The 21974-nt window shown below is 42.7% G+C and overlaps 2 protein-coding genes across 2 annotated transcripts; both read right to left on the bottom strand.

Moving 5' to 3' along the window:
• Positions 1-4926: 4926 nt before the first annotated feature.
• On the bottom strand, positions 4927-13294 carry LOC136516555 (uncharacterized). The gene is made up of 19 exons (XM_066509977.1): positions 12909-13294; positions 11792-11895; positions 10272-10358; positions 10102-10177; positions 9929-10003; positions 9703-9756; positions 9176-9235; positions 8976-9092; positions 8574-8668; positions 8251-8453; positions 7961-8058; positions 7483-7586; positions 7239-7404; positions 7026-7148; positions 6857-6939; positions 6595-6736; positions 6279-6308; positions 6037-6107; positions 4927-5959 (listed from the first exon to the last, which is right to left on the bottom strand). The coding sequence occupies exons 1-19, from the start codon at positions 12945-12947 to the stop codon at positions 5407-5409; spliced, it is 2280 nt and encodes a 759-aa protein (XP_066366074.1). The 5' UTR covers positions 12948-13294; the 3' UTR covers positions 4927-5406.
• A 312-nt stretch (positions 13295-13606) lies between these two features.
• On the bottom strand, positions 13607-21868 carry LOC136516566 (DNA damage-binding protein 1-like). The gene is made up of 19 exons (XM_066509993.1): positions 21716-21868; positions 21013-21061; positions 20876-20935; positions 20690-20781; positions 20461-20512; positions 20222-20284; positions 20056-20105; positions 19000-19075; positions 18660-18872; positions 18442-18548; positions 18257-18365; positions 17936-18136; positions 17638-17853; positions 17061-17171; positions 16168-16443; positions 15804-16078; positions 15003-15351; positions 14570-14854; positions 13607-14465 (listed from the first exon to the last, which is right to left on the bottom strand). The coding sequence occupies exons 1-19, from the start codon at positions 21817-21819 to the stop codon at positions 13884-13886; spliced, it is 3270 nt and encodes a 1089-aa protein (XP_066366090.1). The 5' UTR covers positions 21820-21868; the 3' UTR covers positions 13607-13883.
• Between the last annotated feature and the right edge of the window lie 106 nt (positions 21869-21974).

Below are 21974 nucleotides of genomic sequence, written 5' to 3'. Positions count from 1 at the left end.
AAGGCCTTGGCAGGGGGTGCATTCTCCGTATCGCGCGAGGCCTCTCGCAGAAGGCCTTGGCAAGGAGTCTGATCTCCGTCTCGTGCGAGGCCTCATTCTCCGTGTCGCTCGAGGCCGGTTCGTCCATAGCCCATCGCCCCCCGCCTCGACCAACCCTCCCGACAGCGCATCATGTCTCATTAATACTTCAACCACTCCCGCAATCTCAGCCGGATGATGGCTCGACGCCATAGAATGGCCAACGGGACCCGAGGTTGCATCAGTGCCATACCGGCAGGGACAGGGCACGGTGGGGATTACCGACCACTGTGTTCTGACGCTGTGCCCACGATCAGCGCCCACACTACACTGTGTCCCGCGATCCCCGCCTCGAAAACAACATCGCACGGACAACTTGGCCTGGGTCATCACCGCCTCCAAGCCGGCGCACCAGATCAGCCGCCCACTCAGGGCCTCGGCACTGTGCACCAAGGTCTCGGCTATCTCGGGGTTTGTGCCCACCGAGACCCTCCGCTACGGTGTAGCCTCGGCACCAACCAAGCCTCGGCCTCGCGCACAGTCCATCCACAGCGGCTTGCACGACCACAGCCGCACCCGCTCCGAGGTAGTCCCAGAGCTCCCACGACGCACAGGATTGGATGGGACTAGCACGCCGCCCCAGTGCTCCAAGGACGGACTACTCCAACGACCATGCCGCCATAGGAATAGGCCACAGGGCTCGGACATACCGCCCCTATTGGCACGACGCCGCATAGTTAACACATGTACTGTCCTTGTCCTCCCTTCAACTATAAAAAGAGAGGACTTGGACCACTTAGAGAAGGAGAAGAAGAGAAGAACACCTTGTAACACACACACGCACACATCCCAGCCGCCTGAGAGCAATGTCTCAAGCGGCCCACATGACACCTCGCCGAGACCTGGGACTAGCTCTCTCTCTCCCTAGCTTGTAACCCCCTACTACAAGCACTTCGGTGCAAGGAATACAAGATCGATCTCTCTCAGACTAGACATAGGGCATCAATTGCCTGAACCAGTATAAACCTTGTGTCTCTTTGCATCACCATCCGGGATTAGGGGCACGCAGTTCAAATTCACTGGTTGGTTGAGGACCCCCGGTCTAAAACACCGACAAAACGATAACCTTTTGACTTATCTGGATAGCCAATAAAATAACAACTTACTGTCTTGGAGTCTTGCTTCCCAATGTTTGGGTTAAATACTTTAGCCTTAGCTGGATGGCCCCGCACACGTAAGTGGTTAAGCGAGGGTTCTCTTCCTGTCCACAACTCATATGGTGTTTTGGGCACTGACTTGCTTGGTACTCGATTGAGAATATGAATGGCGGTTTTTAACGCCTCCATCCACAAACTTATCGATAAAGTGGAGTAACTTATCATACTTCTCACCATATCCATTAAGGTATGGTTGTGTCTTTCAGCTACTCCATTCTGCTGAGGCAATTATGCCATTTTCCTATAAGAACTTTGCAAAAGGTCCAGAAACTTGGCCATATGGGGTATGTCGACCGTAGTACTCCCCCCACGGTCAGATCTTAATATCTTAATCTTTAAATTGTACTGATTTTCTACTTCAGCCTTAAATATCTTAAATTTATCTAATGCTTCTGATCTTTGCTTACTTGGATAAATATAGTCATAACGAGAATAATCATATGTGAATGTTATAAATGAATCATAACCATCCACACTTTTCATAGGAAAAGGACCATAGATATCTGTGTGAATTATTTCCAAAATTCTCGCGCTTCGTTTGACGTCTTTCTTTATTTTCTTGACATACTTTCCTTTAATGCAATCAATACATTGTTCTAAGTCTGAAAATTCTAATAGAGAAAGAATTGATTTCTTAATCAATCATTCTATTCTCCCCCTCGAAATATGGCCTAAACGACTATGTCATAATTTCGATGATACATCATGATTTCTCTTCCACTTATTTCGTGCATTCATAGATAAGGAGGCATTCTCATTCTTAGTGCTTACAACATTCACATTCTCACAAAGTGATAACAAATAAAGCTTGTCTTGTAGGAAGGCAAGACCAACACACTTATGTTTTAACATAATCTTACATTGGCCATTACGAAAATGTCAATCATATCCATCATCGTCTAAATGTGACACTTATTAAGTTTCTACACAAAAAGGGTACATAAAGGACATCTATAAGTTTAAGTATAAAGCCATCATTTAATTCTAATGGGAGTTCTCCAATGTCTTCAACTTCAGCTTTGACTCCATTTGCAACCTTAATGTGTCTTTCTCCTCTTTGCAGGGTCCTCCTCGTAAGAAATCCCTGTAATGAATTTGTAACATGAATAGTTGCACCTGAATCAATCCACTAAGTGGATTTTGCATAACTTAAATACAATGACCCATTTATAAATGTAATAATGTCCTCACCTTTTTTCTCATCAGGTGCTTCAGGAACTCTGAACAATCCTTCTGGTAGTGTCCCTTCTTCTTGCACCATTTGCAGGTATCCTTGTCTACTTGAACATTGTTAAATTTCTGATGGTGATCAGTCTATGAGGCCTTTCCTTGTGACTTAGAAGGGGAGCTAGTGTCCCACTGAGGTTTCCCTTATGGTTTAGCATTCTTAAAGTTTTTTCTTTTATTTTCCTTCACATGGTTGACAAAGTCACCATGTGAGCTCTTAAGCCTCTCTTTTTCTTGCACACACATGGCAATGAGCTTCTCAATGTCCCACTTATCTGGCTGTAAGTTGTAATTAACAACAAAGGTCTCATACTCTTTGGGCAAAGATGCAAAAATCAAATAAACTAGGAACTCATCCTTGGGCTCCATGTCCATTGGTTTGAGCTTGGATACCGTGTTGCTCATCTTTAATATATGCTCTCTAATCCCTCCACCAGTATATTTCTCATTGACTAACTTCTTAATAAGAGTGCTTACATAAGCCTTTGAAGAGCCAGTAAACTGACTCTCCACCTTCTTGAGATATTCAGTGGCGGTGGTACATTCTGGGATTGATCCCCTTGTTGGATCCTCAATGGAGTCCTTAATCACCATCAAACACTTGCGGTTTGAACTATCCCACTTCACACGATCAAGGTCGTACTTCATTCTTATTGTTGCATGGTCACGCTCCCGAGTAGCGAAAGCTACATTAGTTTCATTTTCTACCCTCATGGGGTCCTCAGGGACAGTGGGACAGAGAGCGGTTAGCGCTAGATCATTGTTGGACAGCGCAAGTGTTATCTCAAGCTTCTCTCGCCATATGTTATAGTTGCTTCCATTGAGAAGCAGAATGGACGAGATAAACAATATTGGGTTGTATCCTGAAAACATTTTACATAATAATTATATGCCTTAATTAAACGTTGATCAAAATTAAAATATACAATGTGCTTCTACATTAACTCTACATCACCGTTGGGCAGAAATAAAATTAATGCATAAAACTCATAAATAAAATCAAAATATTGCTATTATCAACTTTGGTCAGAAAAATAACAATGTCATGATTTAACTAAAAATTATAACTACTCTTCAAAATTAAATCCCCCCGTTAGTTCAAATTTAATTTGAAAATCATGAAGTTCATCTTTACAGCGAAAACATGAAAATAATCTTAAAATAATATTGTTCAAAAACATTTATGAGTACATATCTATTCTCTGAACAAATTTTTCCGAAAAGTTCAAATTTGAGCAAAGATTGAAACAAAATTCAGCAAAAAAGCTTCTGAAAATAATGAAACTAGAATATAGGTGCTCCTTTTCATTTGGCCTGGTCGAAACTAGTGGCCCGTGGCCCAACTCGCGAAAACGCCGAGCCATCCCAGGCCGTCCATCTGGATCGGACGGCTCACCTTTGATTTCAACGGATCAAAAACTGGCGAGCCGACTAGCCTCCCCCAATCCCTAGGTCATTTCTCTCCCTCCCCTTCTCTATCTTCGCCGCGCGGCGTCCGAAGACGGCGGAGCGATGGCCGCGCGTGGCAGCCGGAGGAGTGCGGCGCTGCCACAGGCCCCCTCGTCGGCGCGCGCGTTTGCCCGAGGGTGAGAGCGCCGCCGTCGAGCGGCCTTGCGGCGGTGCTCTGAGCCCGAGCCCAAGCTCGCGCGCCGGCGATGCAGCAATTTGTGGCGGCCCAGCTCGTTCTCTTGCGAGACAGTGATGCTTCTTCCCGCGCGACGACGATGGTGACGGAGGCAGAGGAGCCCTGGTGAGTCCCCCTCTCCTCCGTCCACTGTTCTTTAGGGTTAGGGTTTCGTTCATCTCATTCTATTTTCTTCCCTGAACTAGATCTACACGCTAGTGTAGGCATCTGATACCATTCTTAAAACTCTAGGTCAACTAGGAGTAGATCTAACGGGTGGTTTCTTTCCTATTCGGGATAAAACGGAGAGTTCTTCCTAGAACATGAACTAGATAGAGAGAGAGGGAGATAGAGAATAGAAGTCGTTGACCATCGAACTTGGTGGAGGAGGAAGCCATGGCAACGGTGTCCGACGATGGCGTCGTCCTAGGGTGAAGTCGAGTGATGGCAGCGAGTGTCGAGGACAATGGCGGTGGAGCTTCCCGTCATTGTCAGCGCCTCCCTCTAGATCGGTTAGGGTTTGTAGGTGGAGTACGGTAGGCGGCGGCGAACCTCATACCTTGAGCCCCCGGCCCACCTTCTCTTTATAGCGCTGCGCGACGGAAGGGCACCAGCCATGTGTACGGCTAAGCGCCCCCGATCAGGGCACGAGTCAGGGTTTGACTCGGTCGTTGGACCAAGCCGGTAGAGATCAATCTAACACAGCATGCTACTAATGTGAGCAGCGATAGGCCGTAGAAAATCCTAACTTTCACTGACACACCATGGTTACAAAGCTGGTCTCAGCCTTAAGCAGGTCGTCCAGAATCATTTGTACCTATTTTTTTATGGAACTACATGTTTTAAAGAAACAAAGAGAGGCAGATTTTGCACCTGAACAAATAACAATTACAGAGGCAGCTAATCAGAAAGGAACGATGATATAAGAAATGAGGGAAAAACTCACAGCAGATATTACAGTTCGAGTACCCTAGCAAAAGAATATAAACCCCCCTGAGCCAAAATCAGGAACCACCAAATGAATTAAACGCCCCGTGCATCAACCACCAGCTAATATGGCGTAATAAGTTCATGTGGGATGGTGATGAGCTGAGATCATAACAGAGCGTGACCAGCTGCACGAGTATGCCCATCCAAGCAGTAACAATCGACTGCTCATAGCAAAGAAGCGCTGTTAAAATTGTAGGGCGCCCCTGCTTCTGAATGGTAGTCCGTGGTTCCAGAGCTTGCGATGCAAAACAAAGTGGCATTGCTCACCAGCAAAAGAATCAGGTCAGCAATCCTGCCTTTGGTTTGTGGTACCATTCCAGCCCATACGCTTCATTCATTTGTCGTGGCAATCTCAGATTTCTTTTCATCATCAACCTCCGCAGGTGATCCTGATTCATGGGCAATCTCATTAGGCTCAGATGAGTTGGCAGTGCGACAATCAGTGTCACCAGATTCAGGCAAGGCATTGCCAGGCTCAGAAGAGCTGCAAGGTTCATTCGCTGCTCCCTCTGTGCTTGATGCTTCAGCCGCACCTCCAGTCCGGCCCTCTTGAGCATCCACAGGCCGCTCAGAGGTTTCAGGCTCATGGGATGCACTATCCTCTTCTGTACACAAAATTTTCTCACTGACCGTGGTAGCATCACTGTCGTTAGCAACTTCTGCTAGTTCCTTGGCCTCCTCAACAGGACCATTTTCAAGGGATGCACTTTCCAGCAGTGACTCAGTACCAGTGGTTTCACCAGTTAGCACTTCATCAGTTTCCTCCGTGTTCAAGGAAATCTCTTCAGAATTGGGGGATGATGAAGGAACAGAGGCAGCTAGGAGATCATTGATTCCTCTATCACCATCAAACGTAAACCAGTTTGAATTCGTGAAAAGGGAACTGTTGCAAAATGCGCACACTATAAGCCATCTTACTTGTAGTAAGGACAGTTTAGGTCACTGAAAAACATTAATTACCTGTCCTGATCATCCCCCAAACGCAATGAAGATATTACTACTTCAGCTGACTCGTCATCAAAGTAGACATCCTGAAATACATGCACAGGAATAAGCTCATAGATAATCCATGTCTGTTATAGCATGATACAATATGTTTTTAATTATCAAATCAAAAGAATTGACCATGTAACAATCTTACATTAACTGTATTGAAGTAAATAAAACTATAAATATTTACATAAATAGTACTGTAAGCATACCTCATCATCTCGTTCGTGGGATCCTTGTGCCTGCAATAATCAAACATGAAATACGTTATAAAATAGATAGCAGCATAATGTTAGCAATGAAGGTAATATTAGTATATTTCAGTTATCTGGGAGAATCCCAAGGTTTTATTTTTACATGGTTGAAACGTTTAGTTGTAAAACAGCAACAGTGAAGATATTATAACAGATTCAGAAATTGAACACACTTTTTTTTCTAAATACCACCCTACAAAATTATAGCATGCTACCAAAGAACAAGATGTTCAAAACTCAAGAAAATTTTGCTAAAAAAACTGACGAAAATCACCTCTTCAATGTCATCATTGCTGTATATCCCATATCGAAATGCCTGGCTCAGATTATTAGCAAGTGCTGCCACATCATAGTCTCTGTCTCGGAAGTCGTCATCATCGCTATCCCTCCCACGATCATGTAGAGAAGTTGGACGGCTGCAGCATAAAACATTAGCCAACGGTCAGGAAGAAATATACAAGTTACCACAGATAAATCACAAGTGTGTCAGCAGTGTACACAAGAATCAAAAAGCCCAGGATGGGAAAAGAACATACCCACATGCCCAATGGTAAACGTTCCCCACCTCATTGCGTTTGACCAGGACATCTGTTTGCCATACAGCCCACTCACTGTTCTCCTATAAACACAAGTTTATAAATGTAAATGAGTATGACACAATAGTTCCAAATTGTTGGCCAAAGATGAAACAGAAATTGGAAATACCTGCAAGTGACTCTGGATCATGCTGTCACTATTTCCCAATTGAATGAGCTTATTCGCTATTCGAGTTATGTGTCCAATATTCCCAATTCTTGGAGGTTCTTTCCCTTCTGACGGTAACGTTGGCTACAAACACAAGGTACAATCAAAATACTGGCGACATAGCCCAGCAAAGAAAAAAAAAACAAGATGACAAGTATCCAGAAATAGATTTACCCCATTAGACACCACTGGCAGAGATGGACTTTTTTCAGCGGCAAGGACTTTACCAACAAGGCCGCAGTCATTAAGGATATGGTCAGTCAATTGATTTCTTTTAACCTCAAGGCAAGCAACAATAATGTTCTCAACATGATGATGCAAAAAGTTATTATAAGGGTACCTGCAGCACCAGGCAATGTATGAGGATTTTCCATTAACAGTGACTGTTAAGGAATAAAACACACAGTAGCCCACTTACAGAAAAAATAAATCAATGCAATGCTTTATCACTGATTGGTTTATTAGCTCCTTTTCAGCAATTTCGCTACCAATTGTTAGCAAAACAGAGATGAACTCTACAATCTGAAAGAAACAGAAGTATAATTTATTAAAACAAAATAAAAAGGAAAGGGCTCTGAAGAGACACGTTGAATGAAGGAAACGATTAATTGGACCTTCTGAGCCTGGCCTAACTGCAGAGTTATGCAAGGTGGACAGCAGTTGAGGCCATCAAACTCAGATTGAAAGCATATCACTCTCAGAAATTACCCCATCATATATCCTCGTGCATGGTATTAAATAACAGTAAAGTCTAAAAATCCCTACGCAGCATTAATGCTTCCATCAAATAACTGGAAGGAATAATTTATTCAGGAGGAAAAAAATGTCTTAAGCAAACGAAAACTAATCATATATGCTCAAACTAAAAATAAGAGATCCACAGCGTCTGAGCGTACCTTCAAACGGTGTTTTCCAAGAGGCGGACGCAAACATCCATAAGTTGTAGGCAAAACATTTTCAGAAGAAGTAATGTCCAGTAACTTCAGCAAGTCACCTAAGATGTGATTACAGGTATACTGGTAAGTCCTCGGAAAGGCAATCAAGCATTTCATATTTTCATTAAACATGCCAGGTGTGCACATAACAAGGAGAATGTGTGTGACAGAAAGCAAGGGTGTAACAAGTGAAAAGCATATAAACAATACAAGTAGCACTAAGTAGGAAGAATCAAGCACAGAGCACTCACCTAAACTCTCCAGCATACCATCAACTGTTTCTGGACTGGCTGTGACCAGCGTCCCGTGAGTTAAGTTGCTTCTAAATGCTTGGTATGAGGCTGATGCTAGTCTTTTGGGGTCCAACAAAGATATACACACTGACAATGAATGAACCAGAACAGATTTTGGTCTTGACTCTTCAAGAGCATGACGAAACAACCTACCAACAAAACTGATGCCAGGAACAAGTAAAGAAAAATGAACATAATAATAGCTGAGTGACAAAGGAAGCGATATGATGCACAAAAGTTGCATTTTCTGATCGCACAAAAATTAAATGAAAAGGACAAACCTTGGGCTGCATATTTTCGCAGCAAGAGCAGGAGGGGCGCATCGAGTTACGGCAGAAAGGATTTCAGCAGCATTTGCATGCACTTCAGGAGAGTCCTGTTTGATCAAGGCAACATAGATATATGAGCCCTTTACTAACAATATATCCAAAAAAACATATGCATTCTACTGAGACAACAAACCAACCTCCATAACCACTGCAAGTACAGCATAATAATGACATTTTTTTTCTCGAAAACGGAGGAGAGCTGCGCTTCGTTATATTAAGAAGAAAATACGGGACAAGAACCCAAACACCCACCCACACACACACTCTACGCACACCAAAGCTTAATAATGACATGGTTTAGTGCCCAACAAATGTCGTATAGCACTATGTTACTGTGTGATCAAGTGTACTTACTGATGAGCTAAATTTATCCACAATCATTTCCAGTACATCTGTATTCTCTAACCAATGCAACGTATCCGTGAAATTTGAGTATATGGTTTCATCAGCACCAATCAATCTCATCAACACCTGTTTTACAATCAATTTGATGAACAACGCCAACCAAAGGCACTCACCAAACTAAACGGGGAATGAGTTCAATAACTACTTACCTCCATTATTGATGTGATACCAATGAGGTCGACAAGCTGGACAACAATATTTGGATGCTCCTACAAAAAGGTAAAATAAAAAAGACAAGCAAACATAAATTGGAATGCACACAAATGATACCATCTTTCCAGCATGTATAGCATCCAAAGACAGTGTGGGCAATGAGCAGAACTGAGATGTCACAATCGCAAAGAAAATAAAGGATTCCAATATCAATAGACCATAAATCATATTCTATGCACCCATACAAAGTCAACAACATAATATATCATGGATTCCAGTCAGTCTGCAAGAGCAAGGCAACAGCATACACAACAAAGGAGAAGCAGGTAAGCACAACAAGACTTACACGAATAAGTTCACTGACATGGGCAAACAATCAATCAGCAATCTTTGGTTGGTAAAACAGAATATGAATGTGCATTCAAAGCAGGCAGAACAGGTCAAGCTCGAGGTTACTTAGCAACACATTGAAAAAAAGGCACAGTAGAACCAATCTACATTTTACAGAACAGATCAGCAATACCTGAACATAATTCATAAGAGAAGCAGTCTTCCGTAGCATCAAACATATAACCACCTAAAAAGATAAATAACCTGGTTGAGCTCCATAATTCATCATAATGCAACAAGAGAAGGGAATTGTGAAGCCCCATGTGACGGTTAGAAGTAAAAGTACATTGCAGAGGTCTTGAAGACAACTTTATCCATGATTAAGAGGTCAGGAATAAGAGGAGACGAGGTGGGGGTACCTTACTGAAGTAACCAGCTAACAAGGTGCTATGCGGATGGTCAGGTTTTACAAATGAGAAAAGTAAATCCATTAACTGTAACAGAAGGAAGGAGATTGTTAGACAGAACGAAGTTCATAAACTTGTGGAGTAAAATGTTCCAAAGAAATATGCTAACAAGTGAATATATTTACCTCAACATCCTCTACCAAGGTTCTCAAAATAATGTCAATTTCACAAGTAAAAATCTCACAAGCGATAAATGGAAACCTGCAAGAGGTAGACAAGTGAAGTTTGACAAGGCTAATCAGCAAACTAGTTTAATATATGGCATGGCAATGAACAACAAATATCCATAGCATACTTGAAAGACTGTTTCTTCTCTGAATCCTCTGGAACTTCTTCCACAATGTAACGAAGTAACTGCTGCACTTGGGCCTTATCTCGCAAGCTAGATACAAAAATTCAAACATTTTAGGCAGGGAAACAAGCCTACAGTAAGGTGGAACGCAGTTGAAAGCTACACAGTATGTTCACACTAATCACTATATACTATTATAACATATAAAACTACTACATTTTTCAAGACTGGACACTTATATAACTAAAAAAGGAGTTCAACATAAATAAACACTTAGTTTCACCACAGAGAAAAAAAACTCATTTAACAGCAGTTGAAACATCTGAAATAGATGAGAAAATGAAGCAAATTTAATAAATGATGATTAAGAATCTTACAAAATTGGGAAAAGGAGAATGTGTTTAGCCGTTCTCCTAGAAACTAAAGGAACTAATTCAGCGTGCAATGCTGCTAAGCTAATTACATACCGTAATGCAACAACAACAACAACAACAAAGCCTTTAAGTCCCAAACAAGTTGGGGTAGGCTAGAGTTGAAACCCAACAGAAGCAATCAAGGTTCAGGCACATGAATATTTGTCTTCCAAGCACTCCTATCTAAGGCTAAGTCTTTGGGTATATTCCATCCTTTCAAGTCTCCTTTTATTGCCTCTACCCAAGTCAACTTCGGTCTTCCTCTGCCTCTCTTCACGTTACTATCCTGACTTAGGATTCCACTACGCACCGGTGCATCTGGAGGTCTCCGTTGCACATGTCCAAACCATCTCAACCGGTGTTGGACAAGCTTTTCTTCAATTGGCGCTACCCCTAATCTCTCACGTATATCATCGTTCCGAACTCGATCCCTTCTTGTATGACCGCAAATCCAACGCAACATACGCATTTCCGCGACACTTAGCTGTTGAATATGTCGTCTTTTCGTAGGCCAACATTCTGCACCATACAACATAGCAGGTCTAATCGCCGTCCTATAAAACTTGCCTTTTAGCTTCTGTGGTACCCTTTTGTCACATAGGACACCAGACGCTTGCCGCCACTTCATCCACCCTGCTTTGATTCTATGGCTAACATCTTCATCAATATCCCCGTCCCTCTGTAGCATTGATCCTAAATATCGAAAGGTATCATTCCTAGGCACTACTTGACCTTCCAAACTAACATCTTCCTCCGCTTTGCATGAGTAAATTGCAAACCTACATACCGTAATGGCAGAAGTAAATTGCAAAGCAATCTTGAATGAAATGAAAAGGTTGTATGTGCAGATGAATTGCAATTAGAGCTGTTTCTCAGCTTTGCATGAGAGAACCCCGTATGCAGTTCTGATGCATATAGGAGTTAAGTATGGCTGAAAAGGACGGGTGAGTATGGTAAGTACGGCTTTTGCTATCTTATTACTCGTTCATAAATCATAAATGGATTCCTTTGCCAGTAAACCAGCAATACAAGCAAAATTCATAGAGTGATAAAACAATAGCTTAGACATGCTGAAAACTGTAGGAGCTTGAAAACAGGTAATGGTCTTACAAATTTATGAGTCGAGTATTCAGTGCTTTGCACTCCTGGATGATTTCATCCTCGTCAAGAAGCTCTTCCAACGTAAAGTTCTCCTTATCCAGAATTGTATCCACCTGGCCAACAGAAAAAGAAAGTTAGGCATGTGGGATGGGGATGTCCAAGTGTATTTGCTGGTAAATTTTCACAACAGCCCTGAGATGGTAAAAAAAAACATAGTAAATAAATAAGAGACACCAATAAACATGCTCAATCCACTAGACAGATAGTTAGTTACTATAAAATGAATACAATGAACCAAAAGAACACATCTAGTGATAACCAGACGAAAACTACCACAGGGGGGCACTAGTACTACTGAAACTTTCAACAAAGAGTGCTATCTGAACAGAATAAAGTGTTCTGACTCTTCATAAGGGAGGAAGAAATAAATGAACAGCAAGCATACTTGACATGAAATTAATTTCTGACACAGGTACAGGAAGTCCCATAAATAGTAATGCGACAGAAACAGAAAATACGTTCCCAACTGAGACAGTAACAGTGTGCAGAGAGCCAGAGAAAGAATGTTTATTATTTATGAAGCGGAAATGATTGCCAATGGAATCCGCTCAAACTAGCTCCAGCCAGGCTTATCTGATTCCTTCCTTGGGGAACATCCGCAGAGCGTGTGCATACGGCAGGAACATAACGGTGGTCACAGAACATAACCCAGAACAGGGAAGCTGTTCCAACATCCACCACGTCTGAGGATTCAGCAGGTCGACACTCGACAGTAAGAAGCCAAAAGGGAGACCAACGGAACCGTTGCTGGTGCTGATGGCATTTGTCGATCTAGATTTTTCTCTAATTTGTTTTGTTTCTTCGGAAAGCAAGTTTGGTTAATGCCACAAAAGTAAGGGTACAGAAGACAGGGACCACAAACGAAATGTGTGCCTCTCTGTCTCGACAGCACAAAGCTACGGCGTTACAGCGCGCGGCGGAGGCAGCAGCGAACCCTACGCGCAGCAGGCGTGGCTCTAGAGCAGAGCAGCGTTGATCCAGCTGGCGAGGCGACACCCTCCCACCTTCCCAGCAGAACGGAAGAGCGAGAGGCACAGCACAAGAGGCAAGAGAGGAGTGTACTCACGGGCGAGGCCGCGGAGAGGCCGGTCATGCGCCAGAACATGGCGGCGAGGCGGCGGATCCAGCACCAGATCTAGGGTTTGGGCGCCTGGGGCGGGACAGGGCGAAGCGGCGGCGAGTCCGAGCCCCCCGCGATCGGCGAGGTGGGGCGCGCGCGGGGTGGCAGAGGTTGCGGCGGTGGACCGGACAGCGGGATGGCGAGGCGTGGGTGCCCGTGCGCCCGTGCGGGAGGGAGTAGAGGGAGAGAAAGAGAGACAGGCGCGCCAAGCGCGAGGCTCGGCTTTGGGCGGGGGGAGACCGAGAGAGAGACAGACGGGGGAGGGAGGCGCAGCGCTGTGGTGTGGTTTTGGTGGGTCGGCGGCTTGCTCGATCTGGCTGGCTGTGGCTGTGGCTGTGGCTGTCGCATTAGCGCAGCGCTGCCCCCCAAACGGGGTGTGCTCGCAGCGGCAGGTTCAAATCAAAGGGCCGGGCTACTGCCTGCTGGAGCTAGATGGACCAGGCTGGCCCTGACTGATGATTGGATTGGGCCTGGACTGGACCACCACCACTATCTTACTTCTACCAGAAAGAAGACAAGACAGCTCTCAACTGCCGTCTCATTCGGTCATCCATCCCTTACTAGTAGTACCTCATCTGCTCCCCACCTATAATGCATCTACTCCTGACTCACGCCGACCCATCTCATCTAGGACCATCACAGGATTCACCACTAATCTCTCCATTCAGCATAAATAAACAAAAACAATCTCAGCAAACTGGCAGCTCAAAAAGTATTCGGGTCAACCAACAATGCAGGACAGGTATAGGCTACAGCCACGGGCGAACACTTTGCTTGTGCGACCCGCGGCAACTGCGGAGGCAGCTCAGGGAACTGCAACATGCGACTGCAACACTGCTACAGCACAAAACAGATGCTAAAGATAGGATGTACATGCAACAAGTTACAGGCTTACAAGTAAAGCATCTACGTATCCATCTACTAGTGAAGCCTCGTCAGCTCTTCCACCCTCTTGGACAGCTCCTCCACGGGGACACCCATCGCCTTGGACACCTCCTCCATCTTGCTCCGGCTCAGGTCAAGGAACGACTCGATCAGGTCACCGTCAAGGAAGTTCCGAGCCTCCGCTGTCTTCTTGTCATTATGGAACGACCGCCATTGCTCATGGCTCAGGTTTCCGACGCCCTTTATGTACTTCACAAGAGTCGACTGGAGCTTCTCTAGGAAGACGTATTGGTCATGCGGGAGGGAGGCAATAATGCCAATTACCCCGTTTATTGTGCCAAAGATGACCGTAGGAATCTGCCCTATCTCTGAGTCTGGAAGACGCATCACGAGTGAACCATGGCGGAATCTGTTCACAAACTCCCCAAGATGGTACTCCCCGACGACCTCAAGCCTGGCCCTTTCATCATCTGTGGCTGCATCGCTGTTCTTGCGCACGGTGAATAGGTTATAGCCATTCTCCGCCCCAACATAGACTTCATCATTAAGCATCTCAACTGCAGTCATCCAGTTTGCATTGTAATCCCTAGCACGCTCTTCAATCGCGCTTTCCTCATGCTGCCCAAAAGTAAAAACATTAGCAATCAGCCCAACAAAAAAACTTGACACAAAAAAATTACAGATAAGGCAATGTGAGTCCAGCAAACAGTTAAAAGACCCACCTTATACACCAGCAAGGATATTGATTTCATCAGATCGCCAACCACAATGAAGTCACCACGCGTTTGAGTATACAAGGCAAGTATGTGCCCATGGTGGCCACACTCAGATTGCAGCTCATGTGAACCATCCTCGCGTGACATCCACTTATATAATTGAATCTTCTGGTTGATAGCAGCCAATAATTTCCCATTAAATGCATTCAGCGAATAAACTGCTCCTTTGGTTTCTTTCTCCACAATTAATTGCAAGCTTCCATCTTCAACTGCAAATACAAGGATCCGGCCCTACAAGATGCGCCGATTCATAAGCATTTTGTGCACGAGAAATAGACAAGGTTCACACAGAAATAAACTACAAGAAGCAGTAGATTGAACAAGTATTAAAAGGGAGTTAACTAGTATTAGTAAAACATCATGCTTTCAGATATATTACCTTTGTTGGTTCATTTTCTTCAGGTATAACATATGCAGTTCCCACACAGTAATAAACATTATTATCATCCGCAAACGAACAGCTAATGATGGAGCAGCCATATTCATATTGATCTAGAGGATATACACACAGGGACTCAAAAGTTTGATGATCTAGCAGACGTATTAAATGAGTCTCACTTTCCTCCACACTCTGGTTGCACTTGAAACTGCAAAATGCTAGTGTCCTTGATTGCTCCTGGTGGCAAATGCGACGTGCTTGTTCATTAAGGGGGATTGTGCGGATATGAAGCTTCTGGATATCATCGATAGTTCCAATTGAAAGCTCACCCTCTTTAGCAATTGCAAGACTGTGACATTGGAAAAACAAGGGGTGAACTAGAGCAAACTTAAGACAGTGGTACCATTTTCAAACCATAACTCTACAAAGACTGGACCAGTGACACAAATGAAGCACAAGCTCAGAGCATCAAGTAGAATGCAACTAGCAACAATCAAAAAAATCAAACAATTAAATCAAAAGACATTAACAGCAGGCTATAAAACATTTCTTTTCCCTAATTTGACTGTTAATGATAAGATTTATAAGTACATAAGAATTAAAAGGAGGTTGCTTCACAGAGTCAAGAAATTAAGGTCTACCAACACAATACATGAACTGCACAAAGATAAGATGGTTACACAAAATGGCTTGTGAAAACATTTCAGCCAAATTGATAGATGATCCCAATTCCCAAGTACATACAGGAGGTACTTGACTCAAAGATTAAGTAATTCCATTGCACAAAATCTAGGAACAAACCTGTCTGGAAAAGCGGCTGTATTGAAAGGGCACATATGATTAACCTCTTTCAAATTGACATTGCTATAGAGAAGCTTCTTATTGCTGCTATAGATGACAGTTGGCCTATCTGACGAAGCAAACATGTGGGTGGTACCCTTTGATGAGAAGGTACGAAGGCTGATGGGTTGGGTCCCGAGGGTAACCTTCTTTCTATCAGTCAGTTCACCTGTACTTGCATTCAGCAGAAAACTGAACAGGTTACCATCCCCAAGAGCACAAAGCAAATACGAAACCTGAAAAAGAAAATAAGAACATGTATATGTTACTTGAAGTAGCCATTCTTGTTTTTGATGAGCTTAGAAAAGCTTTTTCAAGAGCATACCCCCTCCAAGGTGCACAGCAGAACAGACCGAGGAACAATTTCTCCACCCAAATTTTCCTTCCTTATTAATTCAAGATCTGGAAGTGAAAATATTCTAACACTTATATCTGTCCACATCCCAACAGCAGCTAGGGAACTATACTGTGGATTCTCCCCAATTGGGTTCAAATCAAGACAAGAAATTTCATGTTCTAGCTGTGCATGCTTCACTTCAACAAGTTTAGCATCCCTAATTTCCAGGTAAACAAGATGGCCACCACCAGTTGCCAACAGAACCTGCAACACACGTGAAATTAAAAAATAGTATGAGAAAATAAATAGCATTGGCATCCAATCATTCAAATCCATTTGTACTTAGAACATTCAAGAAAAATATGTCTGGACTAATGGTTGCTGATGATAAAAATGTCTGCACAAAATCACAGCAATAGGTAAAGGTGACACTGTAATTCTGGATTATAATAACTACACAAAGTTACAATGCTCCATTTGGCTGACAGACTACTCAAAATGCACAGGTACCTTTAGATTACAATTGCATGTACACAAAGTCTTTTGATAACCTCACTATGTTTCTTGTTTATGACACCCGCCCCTTAACTCCTCTCCTGGGTTTATGTTGGATAAAAGAAGACCTGGATGCACGTCAACATGTGCATCGACAACAAGGCAAAAGGGTACTACATCCCCCAAAGTTTGTATTACTACACATCTAATGATCAGATCATATTTGGTAATTACCTACTAGGGAGATATAACAGGGGAATATTACTAAAATGACAGGAAAGTTTTAGGTTTCAAAAAAAGAGTAATTGGTTGTCTCATTGAAACGTGGGATGCCCCCAACCAAAATTTCTAAAGAAAGACAGGAGGCAGTCCAAAAGGAAAAGCACCTGACTGGCATTAGCTGAAGCAACATTGACTGAGAATCCTGCTGGTGCATTCCATTGATCCACTAGCTCCCGGGAGGTACAACTGACTAACCAAACAGAATTAGCAGTAACCTGTCATTCAAAACAACAGGTAAAACATTGATATAGTTGATTAAAATGACTCATATCACATAACTGCTAAAATGATGAAAAATGAACTGACAGGAAACTAATCTATCAAACATACACAAAAAAGGAGCTTTCTTCAAATACCCACTACATTTTTTATATCCACTAACACAGGGTGTTTTGAATTGAATAGGCAGACGTCAAAATGTACAAAAAGGGGAAACAACTAATCAAATTAAATGCATGTTTAGCATACAAAAGCTGCATCAGTACATCTTTATTCAAAATACTTATAGGATGGTGTTGATTTTGTAGCAACTGATAATATACAGTAAGAGAAATGGCTAAAATCTACTTTCTACAACTTTCCCCTTACTACATTAGTGGAGAGAGGTAATAATAGTTTGCTAGCCGCTAGTGTGCTAAATGCAAGAAAGGGTATTGACGGAATGGTCATTAGAATAGGCACCTGTATAAGAAGATCATTGATCGCATTCTGACAAAACAGGGTTTCAGTTTGTGCATCAAACCCCTCTATCTCAGTCTCTTCTAGTTCATCTTCCATGTTCATCGCCAAGAATCGTGTCTCACTTATAAAGCTCACGACAAGGTACATGTCATATGGATCATTGAACGAAGATTTCAATGACCATAATCCCTTTATGCCTTGGAGTTCTACTGAAGCCTAATCAAGCAGGAGGGGGAAATAACAACTCAAAACTTCTCCACATTAAGAAGTTGGCAATAATAAACTGCCATAAAAATACCTGCTCATTAATCCCTATACCATTCCGAACCACCCGAAGGGAACCATCTTTATATGCCCCAGAGCAAGTGACCACCTGACCTTGACCCTGCCTATCAAGGTCAACCATGCAAAAGTCCACAATCGGTCCAAGATTAACATACCGTTCAAGAATTTCAACAAATGAACCGCTTGCATCAGCTTGGAGGTTCAGCTTCACCAGCTGTTAGAAAAATAGAATGTTTATGAGACATGTTCCGAAGAACAATATAAAGGAGGGCATGGATTTTTCTTTTTACATCTAACATGGAGAAATGGAAGGGCAAAAAAGCATTTGACCTACCTGTGAATCGCCAAACCGTGAACCAACATAAACAACGCCATTATCGAGATATGAAATCGATGATGCAATCGAAGTCTCTCCAAGGTATTCAATTTTCAAACCAGTAACCCTAAAATGACAAAAGGTGAAACAGAAAAATCGTTAGCAAGAGCCTTTCTGTTTCAAAATAATGCACAAGCTGTTACCTTTCTCGTTCATGGGTAAGGACAAGTAAATGCAGAATTCCAGTATTATCACCAAGTAAATATCGAGAACCATCTGGGTCAACCCGTCCATAAGCTCTAATGATGGACTGACAGGAAATCAGAAATCAAGGAGAAAAGAATTAGAGTGTAGACATGATACCTACCAACATGAAGTTGGCACCACAAAGAAAATTAAAGAGATCTAGGCAAGAGATTACTTGTTTTATTGGTATCGCTTTAAATGTAGAATTGGCATTGCAGTAAACTATTTGCTCCTCGCCAATTATTATCACACCACCAAGTGGAGCTGGTACTGGTATTAACAAACCAGCACCATTGTCTACATTATTCTGGGACCAAGGACCCTCAACAAAATCTTTGTCCTTCAGTGCAACTTCATAAGTCTTAACATGCCTCACGTCTTTATTATCCTGAAGTGTAAAACAGAAGATGCAAATCACATAAACAAAAGCAACTATCACAAGTCATAACAAAATGCAGTTCAATTGTTCAAAACTCTTCTAGCAAAGGAGAGGTCATAAAGAAGTTTGAACAAACCTGGTAGAGGACAACAATAGTAGGTTTAACACAACCATGCAGAAATTTGATGTCCAGTACTTGAAGTTCTTCCAGTCTAACAGAAGAAAATACAAACTGTAAGATAGTCTGGATAACATAACATTAACTATTAGACAATATACTCAAAATATCAAAGTTCATCATCTCGTTAAAGTTAATCACCATTAGTGAAAAATCAAGATTTGTGACGAACTTTCCAAATGAGTAAATGTAGCTAACATATCTATTTGTAGATGGCATGAGATAAATGCTAGAACATCAGTATGCTTTCGTGATGCAATAAGAAGCTACTGGCTTCTTGATTGACAATCAAGTGAAGAGACAGTAATAAAGTGTTATCAAGTCTTCCTATTAATCACGATTAGTCGTCCTAGTCGGTATCCTGGACTCAACTAGGGGCTACGACTCAATTAGGCTGATTAGTTTTCTGGTCGTCCGATTAGTCGTCGACCAATCACAATTAGTCGGACGACCAAAAATAGAATGGAATTGTTGGGCAGCTTAAGACATGGACTGCATCTGGGATGGCTTAGGTCACTTGGGCTTATGTTTTTCAGCCCAATTTGCAAACCTACATGAAGCCACCACCCTAGAGTTATCTTCATGCTCGATTTGTACTCTAGAACATATATAGTATTTTAGTATATATTTGGTATATTAGTCCTAATTTATATAGGACTAGGATCAATCAGGGCCGATTAGTCACCCTGGTCAACGACTAATCGCGACTAGTCGCCTGGTCAGTCCCATGGCAACTAGGATCGACTAGACAACTTGATAACATTGATAACCACATGAATTCTATGATAATGATAAATGGATAATAAATAGAAGAATGGAGAAATCTAAGCGATGTGCACATTAAGGTAATCTCTAACTAAACTGTAAAGAGTGCCAAAAAAAATATTAACCAATTGACAGAAATATGAGTGTGCACACATGCTCCGATATTTATTGTTACTACTACATACATTTCCAGATCACATGAATATTTTTCAGCAAATAAATAACAGTTAGAAATTTCAACACTCATACCTGATATTGAAAGCTTCCTTCAGCTGCCCTTTGTTGTCAAATGGTATAACCTGCCAAGCAAGGATAGGAAAGGAAATAAGAGGTGTGTATTGGATATGTAGAGTGCATCTTTATAATAAGAACAAGTCTGAATTCATAAACCTAATGAAGCAGACAATATGTTTACCTTAAATAAGCCATCATAGAGATGAAGGCCAATGAGTCTGCAGTCAGGGTCGATGATTCCAATCTACACAATAAATAAAAGGCCACCCATTAGTATTACTGTTACAGGTAAAATATTGCTCTCTCTATTCACGCAAAACCCTGTAAAATGATGGATAATTAAAATTTCAAATTGAAGGAAAATTTTCATAATATTCTAAGGCGACAAATGTAGGGGTTGAAACTGAAAAAGATCTGCACCTGTCCATTGTCAGTAGGGCGGCCAATGCGATCAGAAACATCACCCATGGCTCTACATATTACAAATAAACCATTATTTTCCATACAAAATAGGGACGCCGGTGTTTCAAATTTCAATCAACAAATATTACTGAATGACAATATGCTTTCCTACAGACAACATTAAGTGGGACTTGCAACATAAATCCATGCTTTATAAAGAAAAAAGGCAGGAGATTAATTGTCCAACCTGGTAATTAGCTCTGATTTTTCTGCGTCCCATTGCAGAACACAGAATTTGTACCTCTCCGTAGCAATGAAAAGAAAATCCTGAGTCTCATTCTGGGGATAAGACACAAACAGAAAATCCATTTATAAAAATACTTCACAAATACAAATAAAGTATCTCAGATGGATGAACTGAAAACTAGCTTACATGAGGCCGGAAGAGCTCAATCGTTGCAATTCTTCCATATATAGGTACGTCAAGCATCGGCTGGTAGGCAAACAAAATCGTTATGGTATTATGCAGAAGATCGTAGTAATATGCTGACAGTTCTATAAATGACTAACCTGAAGGCCCTGAGGGGTAAGCAAATGGATCTCGATCCGGGTACATTTCCTGAAAGGTCGATGCATGTGTGTCTTAATAAAGGATTGTACAGACAATTGAACTGGCAACGGACAAAAAAGAAATCCTAGCTCTGTCGTTACAAGTATTTCTAGGCAGCAAATTCACCACAAACGCCTCAACATGTATATAGAATATGGTTGCTACATCTGATGTTCCTGTCTATCGCTTGATGAGCTACGAATTGCACATACAGAGAGACTCACGCCAGCCTATGTGCCACTTTGTATTAGCTCAACTGTTGAACACCCTAGTAGGAAATGCCAAATTGCAAGGTAGGGTTTTACTGTGCTAGTCTCAGATTCTGCATAACTAGTGGTACAAAAAAACAATTGGCCCTCCGGGATCAATCAAAAAATAAGAATATGGAGGGAATTAGGCGCGTTTCCCTTCCCTGTATCATCCCGAGCAGAAATAAATCCGCAACAGCCAAGACGAGATAGGAGAAATCACGCATTCCTGAGTGGTCCAGCTGAGGGCAAACCCTAGGCCGCGCCCCACCTCCGTCCCAAAACCCTAGGAGACTCCGCAAAGCGCCCAATCTCAACGGCTTGAGCATTTGGGAGCAGAGCGCCGAGTTAGATCGTACGCCGAGAGGGAGAAGACGGGGGAGGAGGGGAGTGGGGGATTAGCTAGCGCGCTTACGCGATAATGAGATTGAGCTGGTTGGGGCTGGTGAAGTTGCCGACGCAGGAGTGGCTGACGCTGGTGGGCTTGTGCGCCGTGACGACGTAGTTCCACACGCTCATCTCCGCCGCCGGGGAGCAGTGGGCTCTGGAAGGTGAGGGAAGGGGGGGGGGGGGGGGGGGGGGGGGGGGGGGGGGTGTGAAGGTGACACGAAGGGAGGGAGGGAGGAGGGACGAGCTAGACTCTTTTCTATAGGACTGCTGCGGTGCAGATTAGG

Source organism: Miscanthus floridulus, chromosome 17 (genome assembly GCF_019320115.1).
Source record: "Miscanthus floridulus cultivar M001 chromosome 17, ASM1932011v1, whole genome shotgun sequence".
In the NCBI taxonomy this organism is placed as follows: Eukaryota; Viridiplantae; Streptophyta; class Magnoliopsida; order Poales; family Poaceae; genus Miscanthus; species Miscanthus floridulus.
This window is presented reverse-complemented; position numbering and strand designations above follow the sequence as displayed.